The sequence below is a fragment of the Cynocephalus volans genome, chromosome 2, assembly GCF_027409185.1.
Source record: "Cynocephalus volans isolate mCynVol1 chromosome 2, mCynVol1.pri, whole genome shotgun sequence".
Taxonomy (NCBI): Eukaryota; Metazoa; Chordata; class Mammalia; order Dermoptera; family Cynocephalidae; genus Cynocephalus; species Cynocephalus volans.
In genome coordinates this window covers 82,754,951-82,782,353 of record NC_084461.1, presented here as the reverse complement: position 1 = coordinate 82,782,353, position 27,403 = coordinate 82,754,951, and the positions used below count along the sequence as shown (strand labels likewise).

The 27,403-nt window shown below is 37.6% G+C and overlaps 1 protein-coding gene and 1 non-coding gene across 3 annotated transcripts in view; one reads left to right on the top strand and one right to left on the bottom strand.

Moving 5' to 3' along the window:
• The window catches only part of ELL2 (elongation factor for RNA polymerase II 2), a 75,834-nt gene that overhangs the window by 43,577 nt on the left and 4,854 nt on the right, over positions 1-27,403 (top strand). For both annotated transcript variants that reach the window (XM_063085822.1, XM_063085823.1), the window contains exons 4-10: positions 4,820-4,983; positions 11,849-12,108; positions 17,182-17,306; positions 17,469-17,556; positions 19,581-20,148; positions 22,838-22,901; positions 26,286-26,457. In XM_063085822.1, coding sequence (XP_062941892.1) covers positions 4,820-4,983; positions 11,849-12,108; positions 17,182-17,306; positions 17,469-17,556; positions 19,581-20,148; positions 22,838-22,901; positions 26,286-26,457 — 1,441 coding nt within the window. The remainder of the gene's footprint in view (positions 1-4,819; positions 4,984-11,848; positions 12,109-17,181; positions 17,307-17,468; positions 17,557-19,580; positions 20,149-22,837; positions 22,902-26,285; positions 26,458-27,403) is intronic.
• Positions 21,269-21,326, bottom strand: LOC134371375 (small nucleolar RNA SNORD44). Its single transcript, XR_010022801.1, has one exon. It is a non-coding gene; the product is annotated as a small nucleolar RNA SNORD44 (small nucleolar RNA).

The following is a 27,403-nucleotide window of genomic DNA, read 5'->3' as shown; positions in this document are numbered from 1 at the left end:
AAAATTAAACAATGAAATACATGGTAGTCATTCCATAAATATATCTATTAAATTGAATTGCAGAGCTTATTTATTTATTTGAAAAATGTTAAGCACCCACTATGTACTAGAAGTTGTATTTGTCAGTGGGATATAATCACAAAAATTCTGAGATTCTTGCTCTTAAAGGCAAGAAGATATTAAGTTATAGAAGATATTTTACCTATAAAATAAGGAGTTTTTAAAAATTAAAGACAATTTTGAGGATTTTTTAAAAGGTTTTATTTATTGCATTTAAATAAGACTGTTTCACAGCATACGTGAAGCTCACATCAAGGGTAAAGGAGGAAAAATTACACATGTTGCATGTCCTCTTCCTTCTTCCCTGTTCAAACCTTGTTTTAAGGTAGATTTTTAAGAATTTTTATTCCACAGCATCATGGAAACTAAAATTAACCTCAGTATAGCAGTCACCTTTTCTTCTGATTGAAAAAAAAAGGGAAAAGTAGGGAGAAAGACAGGAACACACACTAACACCCCAGGGTACCATGGAACTCTTATCTACTTAGATCCTCTGTAAACAATAAGCCACTTGTCTCAATCTTCTTTGCTTTGGTTGTTTCTGATTAAAGAATGGGCCCTTGAGTAGGGGGAGTTTGTTCTGTCCCTGGATAGAGACAAGGGAGGTTGGGGGCTCTTTCATTTCCTCAGTGTGTAGGGCTAAGATACCCGGATCAGTCCATCTCTATTGCTCATCTGTGCAGAACTTGAAACTGTGTAAGCACTTGCTATATGTGGGGAAAGTAAGGAAAGCTGTGTTTCAACCAGGCACAGGAGGCAGAATACAAAATAAGACACTTCACTGAAAGAGTTCTAAATTTCTCCTCCCATTTAAGATGACCAAATAACTTTTCGTTTGTTTTATTTAATCTTCCATTTTCCCTAAATATATATTAATTTTGCTTTCTGAAAATTGCCCACCCCAAACTTATATTTTTTGGTATAAACTGCATATATTATAGATAATATAGACTTTTCTGTCCACTGCAAGAGCCACATGTGGCTATTTACATTCAACTGATAAAAATTAAATAATATTTAAAACTCTACTGATCATTTACACTAACCATATTTTACAGTCTCAATAGCCACATGTTGCTATCACAGTGGACAACACAGATATAGAACATTTCCACCCTTGCAGAAAGTTCTGTTGGACAGCACTGCTATAGATTATGGATTCACCAAGTTTAAGGATCCCTAGTGATTGTGTAGGTCAACCCATTCATTTCACAGCTGACTTATCCACAGTTATGTAGCTGTTCAGTTAGTGGCTGGGCTAAATGAGATCTGAGTTCTCCTAACTCCCAGCCCAGTATTCTTTACAGGCCACGGGGCATAATAATTTGTAATTGTAGTGCCATCACCTGTGATACTTGTCTTTTTATAGTTATTTTATTATTGTGAGAACATTTTGACATAAAATTGAACCATGTCCCTTTAGGAATTTTATTAAAGAACTCAATCCTCTCTTCAAAACCAGTCACATCATCATAAGTAGTATGGTTTCACTCTTGCATCATAAATACTATGTGTGTTATTTCTACCCTACTTGTCTGGAAAAGGATTTAAGGTCACTTACAAAACTACACATGATACAGCAAGAGAACAGAAACAGTGATAAATTATGAGAAAATTTGGGCAAATGTATTAGTATCCCTTCAGTATGATTCAAGGTGCTTTATAAAATGGTGTGGTATGGGTAGAGATTGAAATTTGCCACTATGAAAACAAAAACACTCAAACTTTCAGTTCTCAGCCTGTCAAGCAAACATGTCAATCATCTGGCTCTACCTTTTATATTCAACTTAATTTTTATTTTTCCTGTGGATCTTGGCTCTTCTATAATAATGCAAGCTCCTCTTCAAGGTCAGTGGCTTTCTTATGCCCTTTTTCTAATCTCACAGTACTGGCTGAGCTCAAAATAGATGCTCAGTAAATAGATTTTCAACAAATACAGATCAAATAGTCTTCTCTTTTATCTATCTTTTAAACCTCCTTGAACCTCACTTTTCTCACATAAAAAATGGAGGAAATAGTCAAAATTACCTTTTCAAAAATTCCTTAAGTCTACCCATTCACAGACTAAGTGAAAATATATAGTTTGGGGCATACACTGTACAGTATTGCACACTCGAGTGTGGGAAATAGTGAGCTAGTCTAGAGACAGACTAAGGGAACATTTATACATGGGTGTCCAAGGATTTAAACTTCCAAGGTAACTCGGTAGAGAAGGGATGAGTGAAGATTCTAGAGAGTACCTTTCTTGCCTGCAGGGCTTAGCTCCATTTTGTCTTCCAATAAAGATCTGTTTGCTGACCTTCTCACTATGTAAATTAGTGAATAACAGGGAGAGATGTTAAAATACAAACTTCCTGCCATCAGACCTTCACTGTACTGCAGTCATTTCCTCCGACTTTTCCCCACCCCCCATCCAGCTTCCCTGAGGTTAAATCTTCCTCTCTTCTCACCTTTCTCTCACTGGTTTTCAGCATTCAAACATGCTCGTCTGTCTCATAAAAAAATAAAATACAATTTTAAAAAACCTCCCTTACAATTACTTCTTAACCCAGATCAGAGTCTGGCTTCAGCCTCCACCATTCCACTGAAACTGCTCCCACAAGGGGGCGGTGACCTCCTTGCACCTAAATCACGTGGATGCTTCTTCCTTATTCTTCCTTACTATTCCTCATTGCTCTGGACTTGTTGCCAGCCCTTCACACTGTTCACCACTCTCTACCTGAAGCATTCTAGTCTACTGGCTTCCATAACACAATACTCTTCTGGTTTCTCTCCTATTTCTTTGGGTATGTACGGCTTTTCAGTCTCATGTGGTCTTCTTTTCCTCCTCTTGTTTAAATATTAGTGTTCTTCACAGTTGATTCCCTCCTGAGATCCTGTCTCTCCTCATTCCTTCAAAGTCATCATTTCCAACACTGAGCTCATTTTCTTTCTCCCATCTATCCCTAACCTGCCCTTTGTTGTGTGTTTAGTGTCTCAATAAATGGCAGCTCCATATGCCTTGTAACCTGGGCATGATCTTTAACTTCTCTCCCTTTCTCTCCCTCTATAGCTAATCACTGACCAAATCCTGTCAATTCTGCCTCCTCACTTTCTGGAATCTATTCTTTATTTTCACTGCCCTACTCTCGTTCAAGCCATTGCTTCCTGCCTATAATCCTTCAGCAGCCTCCTAACTGGTCTCTGCTTTAACTCTTGGGTCCACCTTCCTCCCAATCCATTCTCCATCCGGATTGCTTTCTGCAATGCAAATGAGATATTTCCTACCCCCTGTGATTCTTGGGATAAAGTCCAAAATCCATAACATGACCCCTGAAGCCTGTGTGATATATTTCTTATTCCCTCTTCAGATTCACCTCTAATTGTCCTTTCCAGCTTTTTCTGACCAATCTGAAAACGTTCTTGCTTCCCTGGGCCTGCACAGGTTGGGTATCCTCCCAGAACACTTTTGTCCGTCCTCCCTCTTGTCCAGTCATTTTTCTAGATCAGCTTGGGCATCACTTCCTCTGGGAAGTCCAGATGAGGTACCCTTCCTGGGGTCCCCTGCTCCCTGGCATTCATCACACTATGTTGTAACTTTGCCCATTCTTGTCACCCATTAGAGACCTCCTTGAAGGAAGGACCACATCTTAGACCTTGTTGCAACCTCCGTGTCTCTCACGTTACCTGGTGTGCAATCCCTATTCAACAAATGTTTATGAGATGAGTGAACTGATTTTTAAAAAATAGCATTCGTAAAGACAGTTATTAGCAATGTCCAAAAATTTTACCAACCCATATTTCTTAGAATCATAACAAAGTTACTTCCAATTAAGTCTGGAAATAGAGGATCTGAGCCGTAGTATCATTCTTATTACTATCATATTCTAATTTGTTTTAAGGTTACAGTAATTTCTTTTTATTTTGAGTTTTGGCAGCTGACCAGTACAGAGATTTGAGCCCTTGACCTTGGTGTTATAACACAGTGCTCTAATTAACTGAGCTAACAGGCCAGCCCCATAATTTCATGTTAGAACACCAGTTATGATTGTTACTGTGATCTCCTAATATTAGCATATTACTTTGAAACTTCTGGGTTAATGTTAATGTTAACATTCATGATTGTTTCAATAAAAATTTTTAAATATATATATTTCTGCAAAAATTATTTGCCCTGTATTTTCTCCAATATTTGCTATATAAATAGGTCATCTTATATAGAGATTTAACAAAGTGGTAAATACAAATTCTACATTTTTTGGAAAATTGAGCTAATAATGCTAAAGCAAACTAATGTTTGTCAGTATTTTAGCTTTAAAATTAATAGCTTATGAAAAATAAAAAGAACAGGTGGGTCCGTTCCATCTAGTCAGCCTAAAGCATCCATATTGTAGTTACACTAAAAATAAACTTTTTAACATTTCTCATATCAGTTGTAGGTCATTCTTAAAAATAGTTGACTGTTAAATGAAATACAACTATAATGCCCATCTGGGCTCTGGTCTTCACTCCAAATACTGATTTTTTTCCAGATTTCACGGATTTGGTCTCTAAGAGCTCATTTTACCCATTCTAATCAGAATATGGAAAAAAAGGGATATGAAATGAAGAAGAGGAACTTAAATATTTTAACTAACCTTACATAGAAAAATTAATATTAGTTATTCTAGGATTGCAAACTCATTATTTGGGCTGCTGATTTTAGGAATATACAGTTCTTGCTTGCCTTTATTGTGCAAACGAGGCTCATCTCTAACAAAGCCACTGTCTTACTTGACAGCTCTGGAGCCTCCCAGCTCAATTGCCTGGGATTTATACAAGATAAAATTACAGTGTGTGCAACAAACGACTCGTATCAGATGACACGAGAAAGAATGACCCAGGCAGAGGAGGAATCCCGCAACCGAAGCACAAAAGTTATCAAACCCGGTGGACCATATGTAGGTTTGTATAGATATCCTTCTCTCGCTGATTGATTGGAGTAATTCAGGATCACTGTAGGTAAATACTGGTAATATCAACTTAATGAAGAACATTTTGGATACCATGGTCCAAAAAAAAAAAAAGTCATTTGTTCTCTTCAGACTGCTGGCAAATTGAAGACAGATTTTAAAGTTTCCTGCCTTTCCTAAATCCCAAATCCTCTGTTGCCTATTTATTATTATTTTACAGTACTGGAAACTGGTCATTTTACTACATGAGGTTGTAATAGTGGTACCATTGTGTTTATTTTGTCACTAGATGATGTAATTTCAGTGATGGACAGTATGGTTCTTGTTTTGCACTTTTGTAGGGTTATTTTTACAGTAAAATCTATTTGTAGGATTTATGAATTGATAACCTCATTGTTGCGGGTTTTGTTTACATTTTCAGAGGATCTTTGCCCGAGAAAAAATTTCTATTGCAAAAGTATGAAATATGCTTATAGCAAAGCATTACAGGAAAGCACTAGGGTGATGCCTCTCTGGTACCTCAGTTGTGATCTTCATCCTCATCTATCCATTAATTAAGAGCCAGCCCCTCCCCCTGTGTCATCTTCATCATCAGCTCACTCCAATATCCACCTGATTGAAGGGAAGTCAGACCAGACGAGCAGATGAGTCTCTCTTTTGTGAGCAGTGACCTTAACAACTTTAAGGAGTCAATTCACAGTGACTATTAACAGTAATAGAATTATCAAGAGTAAGGATGAGCTCTTTGAGTCCTTGGTCAGTTTAATAACACAAGTAACTCTATTGTAAATGATGAAAGGATATTTGGAAATTTAAATGCTCACAAAAACAGTCTCTTGAGAAACCAAATGCCTTAATCAACATCTTTCTAAGGTTTGGTATACTACTTCTGTATTTTCCCATTGCTGATCCAGCTGCAATACATTCAGCTTTGAGAAGCGCCACTAGCATCTTTAATAACTATTTCTTTGGAACAAAGCCAGTGCTCCTGGGACTTGGTGCTTAGCTTAGATACATTTAGTTTGGTTTAACAACAATTCATGGCTTCCCCAGGTATCTGTACCCATGGGGCCCAGTTCCCTGCCCGGTAAGTTACCAGCAATGAGATTTTTCACCTTCTCTTTCCTCTAAGTGAGGCAACTACTTCCAATCTCCTTTCTTTCTCCTTTACCCTCACAAGTAACTTAATTAACTTTCTTTGCTAGTAGGCTAAATCTCAAATTGTTTTTAAGATGTACAAGATCTGCCACACTTACATATAAGTACAAACTATGAATTATCTGTCCCTGTTGCTTTGAAAGTGTTGTTTTACTCTGTCCAATACCACCATTTTATAAACAGTGAGGCAAATTGGTGTGTTTGACAAAGGAATAGAAGACTAAAACCATCAAAATACTTTTTTTCCTCCCAACATAACCAACTGAAAACCTTCACCTTGATTTATTCCAAAGCTTTAAAATCAGTCATGTTGACTGCACTTTTCCATTGAGTGATTCTTGGGTGTCCCCTATATTCATGTGTTTTTGTTTGTTTTGGTAGGGTCAGGCACAGTGTGTTTATAGCTTGCACAACAGTCTTTTCAACGCCCCAAATCCCACAAACCATATACTTGCTAATGGTACTGGGAATTTTAGAACTTGCAGGTTTCTTGTAGGAACGACAAATAATTTATATACATTTTCAGAGTGACCACAGGAAATTTGAGGCCATGAAAGTTTTAATGGGAACCAAATTATATCTCCACCATTCCAAGAAGGTCTGACCACCCTCTCTCCACATGTATGTATGTCTTCCCCACAAAGCCCTGCAGTGATCTCTACCAGCGCAGGCACTCTGTTTAACCTTTTCTTATTTGCTTTGCCTTAGTGCCCTGGATGCCCACTGTCACAGCACTGTGTGCTTCTCTGGTCTTAAATCTTGTCATTAACTTCCTCAGCCTTTTATTCTCTAGGTCAAGTAACACCAGCTCCTTTTAACTTTTCTTAATATGGCCTATATCCCAACCTTCTTATTATTTTATTGCTCTCCTTTGGACTGCCTCCAGTTCTTCCCCTCAGAATTTAAAACTGGACATACTACTCTACATAAAAGTCTGATCAATTCTCAATACAGGGGAGCAAAAGACTCTAGTATCCTGTTGGGCTTTTCCGTTGTCTGTTTTTATTTTTTGCTGTATTTCATTTTGTCACTTTTGATCTTTTTCTTTTGACCTTATCCATTGCCAGCCCTTTCCCATGTGCTCAGTTTATACCTTCCTGCTTTTTTCAGTATCAGTAGCATTCTTTGAAATGCTAGTCAGTCACCCCTCAATATTAATATTACCCAGCACTTATCGAGTGCTTGCTGTACACAAGGTACCAGTTAGTACCTTACATGTAGTAACTGGTCTGAATCTCATAATCACCCTATGAAGTAGGTTATGATTAGCTCTCCATTTTACATATCAAGTTTTTGGTATCGGCACATTGCAAATGATAGGGATATGGCCTCATTAGCAAGTTGCGTTCTTTTCGGGCCGGCCCGTGGCTCACTCGGGAGAGTGTGGTGCTGATAACACCAAGGCCACGGGTTCGGATCCCATATAGGGATGGCCGGTTAGCTCACTGGGTGAGCGTGGTGCTGACAACACCAAGTCAAGTGTTAAGATCTCCTTACCGGTCATCTTTAAAAAAAAAAAAAAAAAGTTCTTTTCTTAAGACAGTAGGAGATACCGCTTTAGTTCATAATTGACCATACCATATAAAATGACACAAAAAGATCACCCATGCCAGCTTAGAGGTACCTGCAGAGCAAGGTGTCTTTCAATAGTGTCAGCCTGGGTGGAGGACAAATGAGAACAATGTTAGTCCCACCTTGGTGTTTCATGGGCTTGATGCCAGGCCAGGCCTCTGACAGCTGAACCTAGAGTACAAACCCAGTTAAAGGGGATGAAGATTGTGCTCCTAAGAGTCACCTCGCCTAGTCACTCAGGAATATGAGCTTCTGCAACCCTTTTGTGGGTTGAAAAACCAAAACCTATTTGCCTAGAAAGGAGCAGGAAAGGCTTTAACCTAGAAAATATTATGATTTATTTAGTAATTTTCTCACTTCTAGTCATGACATTTTTATCAGTGGTAAACATGTTGTATTGTTATAATCCCTCCCCTTTGTTTAAAAAAAATAGCTCATCACCACTGCTTCCAGTTTACCAGTATCTTAAGTCTGCTCATTGACTCCTACCTTAATTCTGTAATTTTACTGAATTGCAAATTTTCATATATACTAATATTTACTTATGTGTATAAAATAACCCAACCAATCTAATTTTTAGGGTTCTGTTTCAAATTTTCCCAACTGCTGCCCCCATCCTCCTTATTTTTCATGAATGAGCACATGTTTGAGTGACCAGAAAAATCATATAACATCCTAATTTTCTCAAATATTAAAGAAAGAGTATTTGAACTAGATAACATCTGATGTTTTTGTAGTTCTAACATTTTATGACTGGTGGATGTATATATTTTGATATTAAACCTTTTGCAAAAAGTGATCACAAATGCCAAATGGTGGAGATGGGTTTCACTACAACGGATTATGTATTTAAGCATGACAGAGTCACATCATCGACACATCCTTGCTGATGTTTTTAAATTTTAAAGCCTTGCATCTGTGTTGCCAGGGCCTCTGGTCAGTTTCCACAGAACAGAAAAACAATTGCAGAAGACGGCTACAGTCCCTACTTTCTTTCTGATGGACTGTTTTACACCTTCCTTTTAGATTATTTACTCAGAGCCATTAGACCGAGGGATAAATACTTCTATCATTTCATATTAAATGGAGAAGCTAGAAGTGGACTTTTTGTTATGAAACAACAATTCAGATATAGTCCCAGATTACTCAACCCTGTCAACCCACTGGTGCTGTTTATATAAGGAGCCCAGGGAACTGATTAGCAGTTGAGTCTGGAAGGAGAATTAGGTTCTCCCACAGGCTTTATTAAAAGAGCTTTTCTGAGGCAAATATAAAAAATAAAAATAAAGCCGTTTTTGTGCCCACTTTGAACCTAACATTTCCCTGCTTTACTTTTTTTTTCTTTAGCATCTCAATTCTGTAAATATTTATATCACTGATGTTTTCTTCATCTATAGCCTGTCTTTCTTTAAAAACCAGAGGACTCCTTTCTTGTTGAATGGGCACAAAAGGGATGGGAAGGCAGTGAGTAAGTGATTGGGGGTATAATTCAGTGGCCCACTGTGGCTGGGCTGTTCTTTCAAGCATTTCGAAGAAATGGTTTATCCCATGACTGGTTGTCTAAAAGAAAAGTGAGGTACATGGTGAAGTGGGTGTTTTGAGGGTGGAGATTCATGGGGATATGACAAACTAGCACTAGGCCCCAGGTAAGACTCCAACTCTCTACTATCTCTGACCAGACTCTAATTTCTTATCAAATGTCATATTTACACCCCTTTTAAAAAGTTAGCCTCCCTTATTTGTCTGCCCAGTGCCCGCTCCTGGAATGGATAGGAATAAACCCAGTAGACCTTGGAGTCCAAGATCAGAGGTGGATCAGAGGTACAGGAGAGGTAGGGCAGCACATTTGTGTTTGCCTTGCTGGCTTGAATATATTCTAAATGACCAGTCAGAGTATGTGCAATCTTAGTTAAAAAACATTCTATGCTCATCCACCTTGAGAGAGAGAGACTCCACAATCAGCTTGGTTTGAACAAGAGTGAGTTAAATAGGTTTCTTTTTGTAAGACTTGGCAGGGGAGAGGAGTATGGAATTTATAGCATTTCCTAAACTTTTGTGACCCTGACCCTATTTTTTTCCACAAATTCCTATTAAAATTTCAAGGATAGTAATGTTTGTTAACACTATTACAACTGAGTAATGGTGGATGGGAAGGTTTGTTTCTGCCACGTTAGAAATTTCAATGTGTCTTCATACTCTGGCAGCCTGGCAATGTGGGAAAATATGGACTGTGTTGATTCCTTTTCCTCTGTTTACTTGCTCTCCTGCTGTCATTCACTTAGTCATCAAATACTGATGTCATGTCTGCTGGTGGCCCTGCCTTCATGGAGCTTACAGCCTAGCATGAAGCAAAAGCAAACATTAGGCATTTGTTCATAAAACCTTTCCCCCTAAGAAGTACAAGTAGGAAAGTTTGGATATTAATCACAGAATCTTCCAAATGCTGAGAGATTTTCAGTGTATCGCTCAAAAGCTTCGGCTTTCTCATCTGTGAAATAGGGACAATCTTCACCAATTCATGTTACTGTGGGACTTTATAAGATAATGTGTGTGAAGCTCTTAGCACAGTGCCCCACACATAATTAGTACATGATAAATATTAGTTCCCTTCCCATCTGACATTGATCCAGCTGTCTCTAAGAAAAATACAAAAACAAGATCTAAATCTATCCCCAAATCTCTAATTGTAACTTAATTTCATAGTTTTTCTTATCATTAGACAGAGTCCCCTTAATGTTGAGTACCTTTGTTGTCCAATAGTGTGATCTGGTATTTGCAATTGATTATGTCCAGAGAGCAAAAAAACATACCCGCCTGTGGAGGTTTCCTGAGAGCATTCATCTTTTTCCCTTATTCAGGTAGAATGATGTCAAAACAAATAGGCCCTTTGGCAAGGCCTGGGGAGCCCGGCCTGGACAGAATTATGATTCAGTGAAGCTCTTGCCCCAGTAAGCTGTTTTAAACCCAGACCAGAGCTGGTAGAGACTGCTTTTACTTACCCGTTGTTTCTAGCTGCTAGTCTTGTTCCTAATGAGTTGCTCCACTTTGTTTGTCATTGCCAGTTCTTCTCCACTTTAACCAGAGGGCATAGAGATGGAGTTTAGTGCGTGTGAAATAATCTAAAAGCTTCCACCTCAGAAATCATAAAATAGAGTTTCACACTACTTTCTGTTGTTCCTTCAGCAAAGAATGGTTACTGGGGTCATCAGTGACCAGCCATGTCCGGATAGTTTTGCATATGCATACAGTATCCAGGTCACTTTAGCTCCCATAGAAGTAGCCAGTTGCCAAGTGTCAGTGTTCAGTCAAACAGAAAATGGGTTAACTACATGAATGCCTCTAGCTGTCAGAAATGGTGTGAAGACCTCCTTGTACCATTTTTCTCACCTCTTAACTCACTGGCCTAGGCGGCTCAGTGCCTCAGAGGAGAGATGTGTTTGTCTGGCCCTCTGAGATTTTTTAGTTGGTTGGTTGGTTGATTTTGTTTACTGGTTGGTTTGGGGTTTGACGTCTAAAGTTTGGCCTGCCAAAAAGGAATATCCCTAGTGGATGCCTAGTGGATGTTGACTCGCCTCCTAGTGGCTTTTGAATCTGTGAAATTAAGGTAATGGCCCAGCTTAGCCAAGAGTGTATTCTTAGTGAATTCTGGCAGGTATTTCTCACATTTCACCATGTTCACCATATTTGTGTCTGCTTTTCAGAAATGGCATATAATATGTAGACTTAAGTTCTGTAAATCTGGTGGTTTCCGTGCTCAAATTTCTAGGTGAGCATGGAAATTACGTTATTTCCATTTAACATCTAATAACCTACAATCGAAAAATTTCCAGTTTATTGTTACAGTTTATGTCACTAATTATTATTCACATGTAGCTAAGTGGCCAAAATAAATCTATAATACATATTTATTCCAATAAATGATTCTATTAAAAAAAATTCCTAATTTATATTTTAGGCCATTTATGTAGAATGCTTTCTGTTTTCATGTCTTCAAAAGTAACTGAAATAAAGTGACCTTTATTCCCTCCAGAAATGAAGAGGAACCTAAATCAGAGTTGTGGAAATTGAGATAGTCATAATATTGTAATTTGCAAACATGTAACAATGTCATTTCCACTGGACTTTAGGGAAAAGAGTGCAAATTCGGAAAGCACCTCAAGCTGTTTCAGATGCAGTGCCTGAGAGAAAGAGGTCAACCCCCATGAACCCTGCAAATACGATTCGAAAGACACATGTCAGCAGCAGTGTTTCTCAGCGGCCATATAGGGACAGGGTGATTCACTTACTGGCACTGAAGGCCTATAAGAAACCTGAGCTGCTTGCTCGACTCCAGAAAGATGGCGTCAATCAAAAAGACAAGAACTCACTGGGAGCAATTCTGCAGCAGGTGAGGATAGCTGGAGAGAGGTCCTTCCATTTACCTTTTTGTTGCAAAGTTCATTTAAGAAGCCTTGTTGTGGTTATTATCATCATTATTGAGAGAGTGAAATTTCAGGATCACTTTGATCAATGGCATGTGAAATAATCCTCCTGAATATTGGGTAAAATTGTCTTATTGTAAGCATTTAATTAAAAACTCGTTGAACTGTGGGCATTATCTTCATTTGGGTTAAATTTTACCCTGAAATTCCATAGAAAAGTAGGCAACAAGTTTTGGTTGTCTGTTTTTAGTCTGGAATCACCTAAACTATTGTCTTAATTTTCATTGGTTTGTATAGATGAAGTTGTGCAATGTATTCTATCAGTCTTTGGTTGATATTAGCCAGAATATTTTTGTCTACTAAATAGTTCAGAATATCTTACTCTGCATACTCCTTACTGCCCTTATTATTCTGCCTTTCTCTGCCACTGGGTATGCTAAGATCAGTCACTTATCTTATCAAAGGATATGAATGTGTAATGTAACACGTTAGCTCCCAGTAAAACTTGAAAGATTGTACCTAAATTTAAAAATGTTTGACATCCACCATGAAATTTGGTTTAATGCTGTTTATTACTAAGCTGGTATATATTTATAAAACTTGCGTTTTCTTAGAAGGACTGTTTTCCTGGAAGAAATAAATTTTAAAAATCAGAAAACCAACTAGATAAAGCTGAATAATATTCTTCTCAAGCTTAACTTTGGTTATTTGGCTCAAGCTCAACATTCATTCATTCAGCTCAATTTATTAATTACTCAGGATGTACCAGACATTTTCCTAAATGCTGGAATCCCAAAGTGACCTGAACTGACAATCCCCATCCTTGTGGAGCTTATTCATGAGAGACAACTTGAGGTAGAATGGGGGGCTGAGAGGAGCTGGGGGAGGGATCAGCTACTTTGAGTGAAGAGATCAGGGAATCTCTTCTCAGATTTTAGCTGAACTGATAAGCAAGGGAGAGGAAGGCCAGAGTAGAGGGAACAGGGAGGCAGAGGCCAAATCCCTGACAACTTTTATAGCCCATGGGCGAAGAGTTTAGATTTTAGATTTAGATTTAGATTTTTAGAGTTTAGATTTTATTTTGCATGAGATGGGAAATTATTACAGAGTTTTAAGCAACGATATGCTGTAATCTGATTTATACTTTTATTAAAATCACCCAGACTTTTGTGGCAAGAATGGCTTAGGAGGGCAAGAGTAGAAGAGAAAGACTACTTAAAAGAGCCTAATACAGAAATCCAGGTGTAAAGTGTTGGTGGCTTGACCTGCTGGGAACAATGGAGATAGTTTATCAGATTGGGGATATGTTTTGTGACAAAATTCACTAATGGATTGCGTCTAGGGAGAGGGTGAGGGAAAAAAAAAAATGGAATGTGATTATGACTAGGTTTTTGGCCTAAGCAACTAATATTGAGCCATTGAATGAAATGGGGAGGGATGGAAAAGGAACAGGTGTATAGGCTTTGGGGGAGAAGCAGGAATAAGGAATTCTGTCTTACATAGATTCTATGAGGGAGTCTTCAAAAGTTCATGGAAGGATTTGTATTATCTTTTAATTCAATTTTTTCACAGACTTTCTGAAGTACCCTCATATTTGGAAAATGTCTACTAGCATATATCCAAATGGAGATAGATGTCAGTAGCTAATTACATATAAGGGTCTGATGTTCCGAGGATTGTTGAGGCTGGAGTTATAAATTTAGGAATTAGCATCATATAGACTGGGTGTTGAAAACCTTCAAGCCTAATGAAATCATCTTAGGGGAGGGGATGAGGAGAATGAAAACAGCAGAAGACTAAGCACTCCAGCATATAGAGGAGTGAGCAGAGGAGACCTAAGAAACAAAGGTCCTGAGGGAGGAGGAGGGAACAAGAAGAATATCCTATTACAGAAACGTAGAGAAGAGATTGCTGTGGAGATGAAGTGTTAGTATGTATATGCCAGAGTAGTAGAATATCCAAGGACTGCTGTATTTATTCCTCTTCAAGAAATCTGCTTGTATCCTATATTAATTTATTTGAAATTTGAATTTAAGATAAGCCTACTATTTTCTATTTATAACAGCATTAATGTTACATTAGTATTCAGCTGAGCTGTGAGAGAAGCATAAAGTCTCATATTATATTTGATAGTACTTTTAAAGACACAGAAAGAAGTCAAGTTATTAAAAAGACCATTCCAGCAGGAAGGAATACCTTTCTCCTGGCCATAAAAATTACTTTTGGTTTGGCACCTGAACCCATATGTTTGTATAGTTAATGAATTCTAGGTCTGGACACTCTAGCACTTGTAGTTAAGGGATAAGAAAAGATCACACTGGGGAATAAATTGTCTGACTAGTAACTGTATTTTGGGAGTTCCTTTGGTTTATATTTGCATTTATTGGTTTTGGGGAATTTCAAGGACTTTGAATAAGTGATTCTTCAGGAGAAAAAAGAGCAAGCTTGGTTATCCAAAAAATAAAAAAGACAAAGCCATCAGAATTGGTACTAGTTATGAAAACAATTTCTGTTGATGACAGAGAGGAAAATTTGTAACTCAACACTTGGGTACTGTTTGGTTTCTACTTAATAAAATTGATCAAGGATTTTTATTGCGACTCAAAAGTAATAGAGTTAATGACCAGAAGTAAATAATGATGTTGATTACATAACTGTTTTAGATTCTTTTGACGAGAATAAATTGATTTAAAATATATCTTCCTCCACTTTTTTTCTTTTTTTTTTTTTTTTTTTTTTTTATGATGATGGTGAAAAATATTTTATTTCCTTTTAACCAAAGATACTTTACACTTTAAAGTTGTTAAAACAGTATAATTTTTTTTTTTTTTTTTTTTTTAATTTTATTTTGTCGATATACATTGTAGCTGATTAATGCTCCCCATCACCAAAACCTCCCTCCCTTCTCCCTCCCCCCCCTCCCCCCCAACAATGTCCTTTCTGTTTGCTTGTTGTATCAACTTCAAGTAATTGTGGTTGTTATATCTTCTTCCCTCCCCCCCCCCGATTTGTGTGTGTGTGTGTGTATGTGTGTGTGTGAATTTATATATTAATGTTTAGCTCCCTCCAATAAGTGAGAACATGTGGTATTTCTCTTTCTGTGCCTGACTTGTTTCACCTTAATATAATTCTCTCAAGGTCCATCCATGTTGTTGCAAATGGCAGTATTTCATTCGTTTTTATAGCTGAGTAGTATTCCATTGTGTAGATGTACCACATTTTCCGTATCCACTCATCTGATGATGGGCATTTGGGCTGGTTCCAACTCTTGGCTATTGTAAAGAGTGCTGCGATGAACATTGGGGAACAGGTATACCTTCGACTTGATGATTTCCATTCCTCTGGGTATATTCCCAGCAGTGGGATGGCTGGGTCGTATGGTAGATCTATTTGCAATTGTTTAAGGAACCTCCATACCATTTTCCATAGAGGCTGCACCATTTTGCAGTCCCACCAACAATGTATGAGAGTTCCTTTTTCTCCGCAGCCTCGCCAGCATTTATCGTTCATAGTCTTTTGGATTTTAGCCATCCTAACTGGGGTTAGATGGTATCTCAATGTGGTTTTGATTTGCATTTCCCGGATGCTGAGTGATGTTGAGCATTTTTTCATATGTCTGTTGGCCATTTGGATATCTTCCTTAGAGAAATGCCTACTTAGCTCTTTTGCCCATTTTTTAATTGGGTTGCTTGTTTTCTTCTTGTAAAGTTGTTTGAGTTCCTTATATATTCTGGATATTAATCCTTTGTCAGATGTATATTTTGCAAATATTTTCTCCCACTCTGTTGGTTGTCTTTTAACTCTTTTAATTGTTTCTTTTGCTGTGCAGAAGCTTTTTAGTTTGATATAATCCCATTTGTTTATTTTTCCTTTGGTTGCCCGTGCTTTTGGGGTCGTATTCATGAAGTCTGTGCCCAGTCCTATTTCCTGAAGTGTTTCCCCTATGTTTTCTTTAAGAAGTTTTATTGTCTCAGGGTGTATATTTAAATCCTTAATCCATTTTGAGTTGATTTTAGTATACGGTGAGAGGTATGGATCTAGTTTCATTCTCCTGCATATCGATATCCAGTTATCCCAACACCACTTGCTGAAGAGGCAGTCCCTTCCCCAGTGAATAGGCTTGGTGCCTTTGTCAAAGATCAGATGGCAGTAAGTGTGTGGGTTGATTTCTGGATTCTCTATTCTATTCCATTGGTCAGTGTGTCTGTTTTTATGCCAGTACCATACTGTTTTGGTTATTATAGCTTTGTAGTATAGCTTAAAGTCAGGTAGTGTTATGCCTCCAGCTTTATTTTTTTTGCTGAGCATTGCTTTGGCTATTCGTGGTCTTTTATTGTTCCATATAAATGTCTGAATAGTTTTTTCCATTTCTGAGAAAAATGTCCTTGGAATTTTGATGGGGATTGCATTGAATTTGTATATCACTTTGGGTAGTATGGACATTTTCACTATGTTGATTCTTCCAATCCAAGAGCATGGAATATCTTTCCATCTTCTTGTATCCTCTCTAATTTCTCTCAGCAGTGGTTTGTAGTTCTCATTATAGAGATTTTTCACCTCCTTGGTTAACTCAATTCCTAAGTATTTTATTTTTTTGGTGGCTATTGTAAATGGGCAGGCTTTCTTGATTTCTCCTTCTGCATGTTCACTATTGGAGAAAAGAAATGCTACTGATTTTTGTGTGTTGATTTTGTATCCTGCTACTGTGCTGAAATCATTTATCAATTCCAACAGTTTTTTTGTAGAGGTTTTAGGCTGTTCGATATATAGGATCCACTTTTTTTCTAATGTGGGCTTATTATTTGGTTAGAAATATGACAAATGCAGTGGCCATCAGGGAAAAAACATTTAGCCGTGTGTAAAGTTTTAACTCTCAAAATGAAGTTGAATGGCATTAATTGAGATCTGGCATATGGAAAACTAGCAGTTCCTTTGGGGACAAATGGCGTAATCATTTTCAGTATAAATCCTAAACAGGTTACCTGTTTTAGGTTCAGAGATAGTTAGCAAAAATATCTAATGCTCTGTTTTCATACCAGGTAGCCAATCTGAATCCTAAGGACCTCTCATATACCTTAAAGGATTATGTTTTTAAAGAGCTTCAAAGAGACTGGCCTGGATACAGTGAAACAGACAGACGATCATTGGAGTCTGTGCTCTCTAGGTAAGTTCTTTTTTTCTTTTTTCCTTTCAAAATAACAGAAATAAGTAATTATTTTAGTCATTGTTATTTTAGTGTTGAGGGAAAGAAAAGCAAGGGTGTGCTTTCTATCATGAACATTTTAAAATTTCTGTGCATAACCTGGAACATGTGTGTCTTTTACAGAAAACTTAATCCATCTCAGAATGCTGCCAGTACCAGCCATTCAGAATCACCTGTATGTTCTAGTAGAGAAGCTGCATCTTCTCCTCAGGTATTTCATAAAGTTTTGGAATCTTAGACCTGACATAGACCTGAGGAGCCAGCTAGTTAGGTACTCTGATTTATAAGTGAGGGAAATGAGACCCAGAGAAGCTGTGCAGTTTGCCTGCCCAAAGCCACACAGCTAGTTCATGGTTGAGCTCAATGTCCAATTCAGGTCTCTGGTCTCAGCCCAGGGACTCTTTCCACTACACAGCACTGTTTATAGATTACATAATGTATACCTTGCTTTTTTTTTTCCTCAAAATTTTTAAAGTTATGTGGTGTAAGATTATCTGCTTTTCAATTTGGTCACTAACTAGAAGATTTACCCAGTCCCATACAATTCTCAGATTATATGGAAAATTGAAGATACTTAATTTTGTCTGAAACATGTTCCAGAAAAATACTCTTGGGGGAAAATGTATTTGCAATAAGTACCTAAACAAAAAATGATGGCATTTGTATACATGTTTTCTTAAAGCCCTTTTCAATTGTATCCCAATCAGAATACTCCTCATCAGAGTCCACTCCAGTTTAGAGTTTCCCCCAAGATATTCAGCCCATCCTAGAAAAAGATGAGGAGGTCCTGGACGGTACTAGAGCTCCAGCCTGCCTTGTTCTCAGCCGACCGACCAGCCTTGGAATTCTGTGTCCTGGGTACTTTGGACGGACAGTGGGACAGACCTCCCCACCCCAGTACTGTTGACACAAGTGTCCTCTCTCTCCCTGGACCTTACTCTCAAGGATTAGGGAGAAGCAGACAGATGTGTGGAGAGCAGTAAGCATGTCCTGGGCCAAAGACTACTCACATGTCAGAAAATGTTAGAAATCTATTGTGAGCAACAGTGGGGGAGCAAAAAAAAAAAAAAAAAAAACTCTATCCTAACATGTACATTGTCTATGGAAGCATCAGTGTAATTAATGCCAACTATTATGAAGCTACTTCCACTTTGATCAAATTATATACCAGATGCCAAATAAATGTTGCTGAATTAAAAACAGAATAAATTAATGGATTGATTAACTATTATTTTCTTATAAGCTCAAGTACAAGCCACAGCATTACATTTAAACATAAATATGGCTTTAAGTTTTGTACTTTTTAACTGTCTCAATGTCTTTCTTAAATACTACTATCGTTGATGCAGGATTGGGCTAATATTAGCATGATTTTTTAAAAAGTACTTCCACATCATTTTAATGGACCAGTTATTAAGACTTATCTTCCTATCTGGTGAAGAGATATGTAATAACATTTCAACAATGATAGAGGTACTTTGAGAAATTACTCTGAAAGTTCTGGCAATTCCCACTCTAAGACAGGTGAAATGATAAATGACAGCCAAAATATTCATAACTGGAGCATTTTAGCACATTAGAGATTAAATAAGTGCAGGCTTATTGCCTTTTACCTAGCCTTGTTAGTTCTCACATGGTTAAATGGTACAAATTGCTTTCTCCTCTCATTTAATATGACTAGGTCAACCATGGCCAGCAGTGGAGGGCAGCCGCCTCTATTTAATACTCTCATGAGTTACAATCCACATAAATTAGCACAGTCTCTCTAGGAACTCAGGGTGAGGCTATATGATCAGAAAGAAACGTGTATTTGCCAGGTTCTGCTTTTTGACATTAGACATAAACATTTATTTCACTTTTTTTTTTTTTTTTTTTAAAGATGACTGGTAAGGGAATCTTAACCCTTGACTTGGTGTTGTCAGCACCACGCTCACCCAGTGAGCTAACCGGCCATCCCTATATGGGATCCGAACCCGCGGCCTTGGTGTTAATAGCACTCACTCTCCCAAGTGAGCCACGGGCTGGCCCTTATTTCACTTTTGGTTTCATTTTATTGTTGTTTTGGGGTTGGTTTGTTTTCTGCTTAAGCTTGGAGTAAAGTAAGCACAACCCTGGTAACAGACTTCACTACAGTATGCGTAAGGTTACTCACTCATTTAACCAGTCACACATATATTGAATTTATTGAATTTTAGTGCATACCTGCTCATTTTTTTCTTTTTTTTCCCCTCCCAGAAACGACTTTTGGATTCAGATTTTATTGATCCCTTAATGAATAAAAAAGCTCGAATATCTCACCTGACAAATAGAGTACCGCCAACATTAAATGGTCATATGAATCCCATCAGTGAAAAATCTGCTGCAGGCCTCCCACCGCCCCCTGCAGCTGCTGCCATCCCCGCCCACCCACCGCTGCCTTCAACTCACCTGCCTATCTCAAATCCTCCTCAGACTGTAAATTCTAACTCCAATTCCCCTAGCACTCCAGAAGGTGGGGGGACTCAAGACCTACCTGTTGACAGTTTTAGTCAAAATGGTAGTATCTGCAAGGACCAGCAAGACAAATATACCTCTAGGACTTCTCTGGAAACCTTAACCCCTGGAAACCTACTAAAGTGTCCAAAGCCTATGGAAGAAAACCATTCAATGTCTCACAAAAAGTCCAAAAAGAAGTCTAAAAAACACAAGGAAAAGGACCAAATAAAAAAGCATGACTTTGAGACTATTGAGGAAAACGAGGAGGACCTTAACAGAGAAGAGGAAATTGCCAAGCTGAATAACTCCAGTCCAAATTCCAATGAAGGTATTTTACATTTATAAAAAAACTGATGACATGTGAAAAATGAACTGGAAGAGCATGCTATAATGAATCTGAGATTATGCTGTTTATAATTAATAGTGCTTTTTAAGCAACTGATCTTGTTTAATTATTAATTTTAGTATTGTGCTTTCGAGATTTTTTTCTTTCATTTTCAGCAGTTGTTTTCAGCCTCTTTTTACCCAACCATTAAACATGGTTTCTATATTTTTTTAATAAGATAATGTCATTTGAAAATGACCCTGTCATCCTCCAGAGACTCACTTTCAGAGGGTAGACTTTGCACTTTTCCATATCTGTTGTGATATTGTGCAACCTCAACATGACCTACTGTATGCCATTCTTGAGCTGTTTTAACCAGACACACAATTAGCAATAAAAATATTCATTTCCTTCTTTCACAAAGAAACAGTCACCCTTGCTAAAGCACATAATTAATATTAGCACAGAGGAAATGTCAAATGCTTTATAAAACAGGAAAGGTAAAATTACATTTGCAGATCCATAACATCATCTTCATTTGAAGTGAAAGCAATTTGTCTTTTGCAAGGCTATTGGCTATTATTAGTTTTGTAGGTCTTAAGTTTTTGTTTTATTTTTTCTCAGTTTCGAGAGTCCTGTTTTAGTAAACTAACATCGATGGTTATTTCTAAAATTAACCATTTCAGACTTTAGGAGCTTAAAAGCCAAATATCTAGAGACCCAAAGAAGCTTAAAATAATGCTTTATCTCTACAGAAAAGCTAATCAGTAGAAAGAGTGCTTACCTGCGGTGTACTTAAAAACTAATGACAAAATTACATTTTTCTTATTTAAAAAAAAAAAAAAAAGTCCTCTAAAATTTAATGTCTTACATGCCAGAACATAGAAGATCCAAGTCCGTCATTTAGCATTGCTGCTGATTTTAAACCCAAAATAACTAAGGCAAAATTCCCCAGAAAAATACAACTTTAGAAAAGTTACTTTAATGAATAGAGTTTTAAGTGTTGTCTTTCTGTATTTTGCCCCTAACAGTGAAAGTCTGTAATTCTTAGATGTAACCAGCCATTTTTGTTTTGCCATATGAGACAAGCTGTGATTGTTTTTTTTCTTTTTTCTTTTCCTGAAATCAGTTAGAGCTAATTAAGACCTTCACATTCAGTGAGTATTTGCTTATCATCTAGCTGATTGTTTTCTTTTAGTAGTACTTCCAAAGATAGATTTGTAGAATAGTATGATACAGTACCTTTATTAACTTGGATTGGGTATATTGCATGTCAAAGTATATCTGTTGAAATATTTAGATTAGTATAATACTATATAACAGCTCAAGAGGTAAATGTAAACTTTTTCTCTCCAACACTCTTGTATTGAATTTGTCAGGTCAGGAAAAGGCTTGAAAAAGTAAAACTACACGTCCATAGATAATAAACGAGGTTCCAGGGTGTACTCCACTCTCCACACTTCCCACCCTCATGATGATCCTGAGTCAGAGGCTAGTGCCCATAGGACTGGATTCTGGGATGTTAAGACCTACAACAGAGTTTTGAGTGTCCTCAGAGGTGGAGACCTGGAGAAGCAGACATATTCTCTTTGAATCCTTCACTGAGGATATAGTACCTTTCAGAGCCAATTGGGATTATCACAAATTGAGGACAGATCCAGACCCACATCCCCTGCATGTTTTGGAACTTATCTGGTATCTGTGGAAGAGGGGAAGTCAGGTGACCTGCACTTTTCCTGTAGGGCTCAGGTTATTAAAAAAGCATGCTCTTTTATCCAAGCCTGAATCAAATATATAGATGAACAGTAAGTCCACAGAATCTGTATAATTTGTTTAGGATACTTTGTCCTTTAAAATATTAAACTGAGAAATGATCAAATATTCACTTTTATAGCAAACCTATGTTTTGCCAGCAGTCACGGTTAGGATTTGAGTTATTAGTTTAACTTTACTTTGAATGATAAAGAATACCCTAATGGAAAGTTTAAACACGCCCTCTGGAAATGGTGCGTTTAAACAAATGAAATACTGAGAGATTTACACACTTTCACAGCATAGTACCGAGTGATTGGCCCCTTTTTATATTTTTTTGTCTTAAAAAAATAAATTTGTTTGGTATTATGAGGGCTAGAGATTGGAGGAGTATAAATCAACACTCAATAATACCTTATTTATTTAAATTACTTTAAACTGATGGGAAAACTTCCTACCCAGTTCCACTATCTGCATACAAAAAAGGGTGGCAGTAAAAATACAGTGACCAAATCAGTCTACTACCTGACTTTATTGTCTCATCTGCCTTGTTTGAATCCCATGAAAAGTAGATGTTGATGTAAAGTTTGTATCTCCCATTGTCTGGCTGCATCTGCCACCACAATCTTTGAATTGCTGGGCAGATGCCACAACTGTTGTTGAAAGAATAGAAGACTGACCTTGGGTTAAGATGGAATTCCTTTATTGTGCAGACACTGCAGTAGCCAGGGTGCTTTAAATGCCTGGCGTTGGTTCTGCTGGCGCTAGTCATAGGGCCTCTATTGTTCATGTTCAATTGTATTCCTTGCTCACTGTTGCTTATTGAGATGGAAAAATAGAATTTGAGGAAAAGGGTTCCAGATGTTTCTAATCTATTTTAGAATTACAGGCATTTGATAACCATACTGTTTGATGAATGCTCTGAATTTTTTGTTCCTAGGAGTTAAAGAGGGCTGCACTGCCTCCACGGAGCCTTCAACAATTGAACTCCCAGATTATTTGATGTAAGTTTATATGTCTGCCAATGGGGAGCACTGTTTAATTTTAGAAAGTTTGCTAATTCTTTTCTCATAATTTGCAAATCAGAAAAGTAAGAAGTTCCTGAAATAGAGGAGTCCTGGAGCCACCCCTGCAATTGAAAGGTTGCCATTAAGTCTGCTTGTCCCAAATCCACCCTTGTCTGCATAAGCACGTTGTGCTTCCTCCTGCTCTGCGCTGTGTTCGTTGGCCTTTAAGTATAGAGAAGCCTGCCCTTTGTTCCAGGGCCAGGCCAACCATTTGATTATGGAATATTTCAGGGATCTGACTTTTCAAAGTTGATAGTCTATCAATGCACATTCACTCACTTGGTTACCCCAAAAGGATGGTTTTTTACTGACAAAGTGCTTGAACCTCTGCCCTTAATAATACAAAGTAGAGATAGACTGATTTTTATTTAAATATAGTTTTGCCCACAATTTTAAGAGGACAGAATAATAAAATTTGATCATTTTACTTTAGTACTGGTTATAATGTTTTTCTTGTTATGACAACAAGTTGCTAAATGCTGAGTTGGGGACATTTTTGCAACTGGTTATCACGAAAATTATAACTTGGACACATAATTCTAGCTTTTTTACAGAATAAAAGGCTTCTGTGAGAAGAAAATAATTAAGTTGCAAGAGCCTAGAAAAGCGGAGAGTGAAAGAGAAAACAGATCTGACTGCAGATAGCTTTGAAAATGAACACATGTGCAAATAACTAGAATGGAGAATGGAGCATGGGCTGTATGAACTGTTTTTTTTCCTAGTAGTAGCATCTCATGGTGGACAACATTAAACTATGCTTTTTAGCCCTGCTTGTTTCCAGAGTAGAGGACACTTTGGATTTAAAATGTGTCACTTCTGCTTAACAGTGATGTGAAAGCTACATTTACTAGGGAATGATATACAGCATGAAACCATGATGCTGGTTATCATCTCTTAACCAACAGGAACCCGAGAAACCGTGCTGAGTACTGTCTCCTTTGAGGTAGTGTAGTTTTAGAGTTCTGTGGGGGGACCTTGAAGAGCAGTTACACTGAGTTGGACCAGGAAGGGTCGGTTGTCTGCAGCCAGGCTCCCAGGATAGCCCTTGGCTCCACTGCTGAGGAGCTTCACCTCTCCATCTGCAAACCCACTTCTCCTTCAAAGTCTTCTGAAAGTCGTCACCCTCAAGTAACAGCTACCGGTACAGTGCTCTCATCCTCTTGTGATGGATTTCGAATTCCTCTTTTTTATAGTAGGGATATATACTTGTTAGATATGACAGAATCGTGGGGGGAGACTAAAAAAAAATTCTAAACTTTTCCCCATAGATTCAAGGCTGTTGCTATGTTATGCCAACTTAGTTAATTCTATATTTAGAAGTCTTTTTTTAGGTTACTGATCTAAGGATGGTTGCTGCATCTGCCTCAGTGCATTTCTATATGTTTGTCATGTTTCTAGTGCTGCCTGCTTGTTTGCTTAATTTGTTTATGTAAAGCAATTTATTTTATCCAAAAATTAAGTTTTATATAAATACAGTACGTTTTCAAAAAATGACAGGAAAGCGTGAATTTTCAGAAAAACCACCAAAAATACAGAACTTCAGTTGCCTCATAAGAAAACCAAAAAGACATGCTATCAAACCTGAATGATCTGCTTTTGAATAATTCATACTTAAGCACAATATTCCTAATTTTTATGTAGTAAGAATACTTTTGTTACTTGTGGTTGTAAGTTATCCATACTTTTAAAAATTTTATTCTATCACTGCATTAAGAGCTAACTGTAGAACCATAACTGTTTTTGTTAAAAATAGTGAAATGTTTTTTATTAAAATGCTAGTATGACTACATAGTTTTCTATAATAGCAACACAATTGTTGGCCAATTTGGTAGTTTCCCCCAAGGAAATTATTGAATAAAATACTGCTGGTGTGATTTTGAGAAAGTGGGATAAATATATAAGAAATTAAATCTGAGTTTCCAGATTGGTTGAACCATTTTGCTTATATACGCTTATCCCCAGGAACCTCTTTTTATCTCGGGGCTCCCTCTGGTGCGCAGTCAAGACAGCCCAAGTCTAGGGAGGACTGCTTCACTGCTTGGCTGGTGGTGTTCCTCTTACAGCTAAGACACCAGCAGGGCTGATTTAAACCAGCATGCTACGGCTGTCTCAATTACACTTAGAAAATTAAACCACTGCACTGTCTAACTCAGCATGAATAAAAATATTAATGAGTACACTAAGTTTGCTCACTGCATCACTTTTCTCACATTTGCAGCTAGGCATCTGTGATATAGCAATTTAGATAAAACTGGTATGATTATATAAAACCATTTGGAAACAGCTGAACTCCAAGATTTTACCACAGTGAAGAATATATGTGGACCCCCAGGGGGCATCCTGAAGCTCGTGCCACTTGCCTGAAATAGTTTTATCTCACTAAGTCAAGAGAATTTTGAATTCCATGACTGGAGCAGAGTGCAAAGACCAGAACCCGATGTGGTGCCAGTTCCCAGATCTGCAAACAAATAATAAGAAGTTTGTTTTAATGTTAAAATACTGTTTTAATTTATTTACCACTGAATAAATTGACACTGGGAAAGTGGCCTTCACTTTCCAGGTCCCTAGGGATATACACACCCTGAAGTAAAACACAGATTTGTGGCATTTTATATAACTGTCTTTCTGTTACACATAGTATGGCATTTAAATGTTTAAGAAGAACTAGAAAAATATACCTTTTTTTGATAACTTATTTTAAAAAATAATAAACATTTCCCCTTTTGTGTTTCATATATTTGCCTAGTCAGAAACATGAGGAAAGGGATAGAGGCAGAAAGCCTGAGGCACCTTGCTGAAGATTTCTGCAGGGACAGCAGGTCTGAAAAGCTGAAAGAAAGACTTCCTCTCATAAAGCAGTGGGTCCAGAGAGAGCTTTGACTTCAGCACTTAGTGACTATATGATATTCTCCTGGTGTCATGTTACCCATCTAGTCCTTCTGTCTCAATGTGACTTGTAACTGATGGGTTGGCCTCTGCCATTAGCATGGTGTTGAATTATTTTTGATAGAGAAAGGTTCAGGAAGCTAGACCTATGTAAGTATTGTTTTCTTTTTACATAGTTGCTCTTAATTCCATTGCCACCACATCCTTTTCACATTCACTCCTTTCATTAAAGCTGTTAAGCTCTCCTGTGTGATAATCTCGCCTGGAAGGTCTTTGAAGGAGTAATTTGGCAGCAAACCAGTGGCAGAGTAGCATTAAATACTAGTGATACATACATGGATATAGTTTCTAAATACTTGATTTAAATTTCAGACTTAAGCAGTCATGTTTATTGTATACCTACGCTGTTTGTCTTTTTTCTTTTTTTCTTCTTAGAAAATACATCGCTATCGTCTCCTATGAGCAACGCCAGAATTACAAGGATGACTTCAATGCTGAGTATGATGAGTACAGGGCTTTGCATGCCAGAATGGAGACTGTAGCCAGAAGATTTATCAAACTGGACGCGCAACGAAAGCGCCTTCCTCCAGGCTCAAAAGAGTATCAGGTAAATGGATTCATTTACTAGATGGACTGACTTTTATATTTTACCTTCTTTCTTTCCCTGCCACACCTAACCCCATCCATCCCCCTAGCCTTTAGAGCAAGTTCTCTGGCAGACCAGCCTCTCTGCTGCTTTAGGAAACCAAATACTTTATTTGAAATAGTTCTTAAAAATAAATATACACAGTGAGCCTGTATTTCCACCACTGGTAAAAAAAACTTTTGTGTCACTATAACACAATATATAGTGTTTTGAGAAAAATACCAAACACAACTAAATAGGAAAAAAAAGTTGGATCTTGGGATTCATTTAAATATTTGGTTACACTGCCAACTCAGACTACAGCTCCTAGGTCTGGTGCTGTCTCCCCAAAACTGTGCTATTTCAAGTAAATTTTTAAAAAACTTTTTAAACCTCAATCTTATATAGAATAGGGAAGATAGAAACATAGGATACAAAGGGGACTTAATACTACAGAGATTTGGGGTTTAAGTGAAGGAAAGTTTGGTGCTTCAAGCTATTCCAGAGGCTGTTGTTTGTTAACAGGTATTAATCTGTTTCAACTTCCCTACTTTAAGTGGTAATATTACTGCAACTGACAAAGAACAATAGATGCCTGACTTGTGTCCTCATATTTTTCATAGCTCTTAGCAAAAGGATTGGTAGAAATGAATATTTCCCTCCTTGCATAGGCCAGATTAATTTTGTCGCACTTCATAGCCATGGATGATGGCATGGTGCCTCTATTTTGGCTCCCTACCATTGTTCTGACTGGAGAGAATGGATGAATTTTCCCACAACAGGAAAAATAGTCTGAGAACATTTGTGTCCTAGAGATTCATTATGTCTTGTATTAGTGGCTCTTAATCTTTCAACAAGCTGGTGAGAGTTATGGAAGACTTTGCCAGAGGAATCAGTGTTTGGGGTGCAAGAGGTTGGTGATATAAAC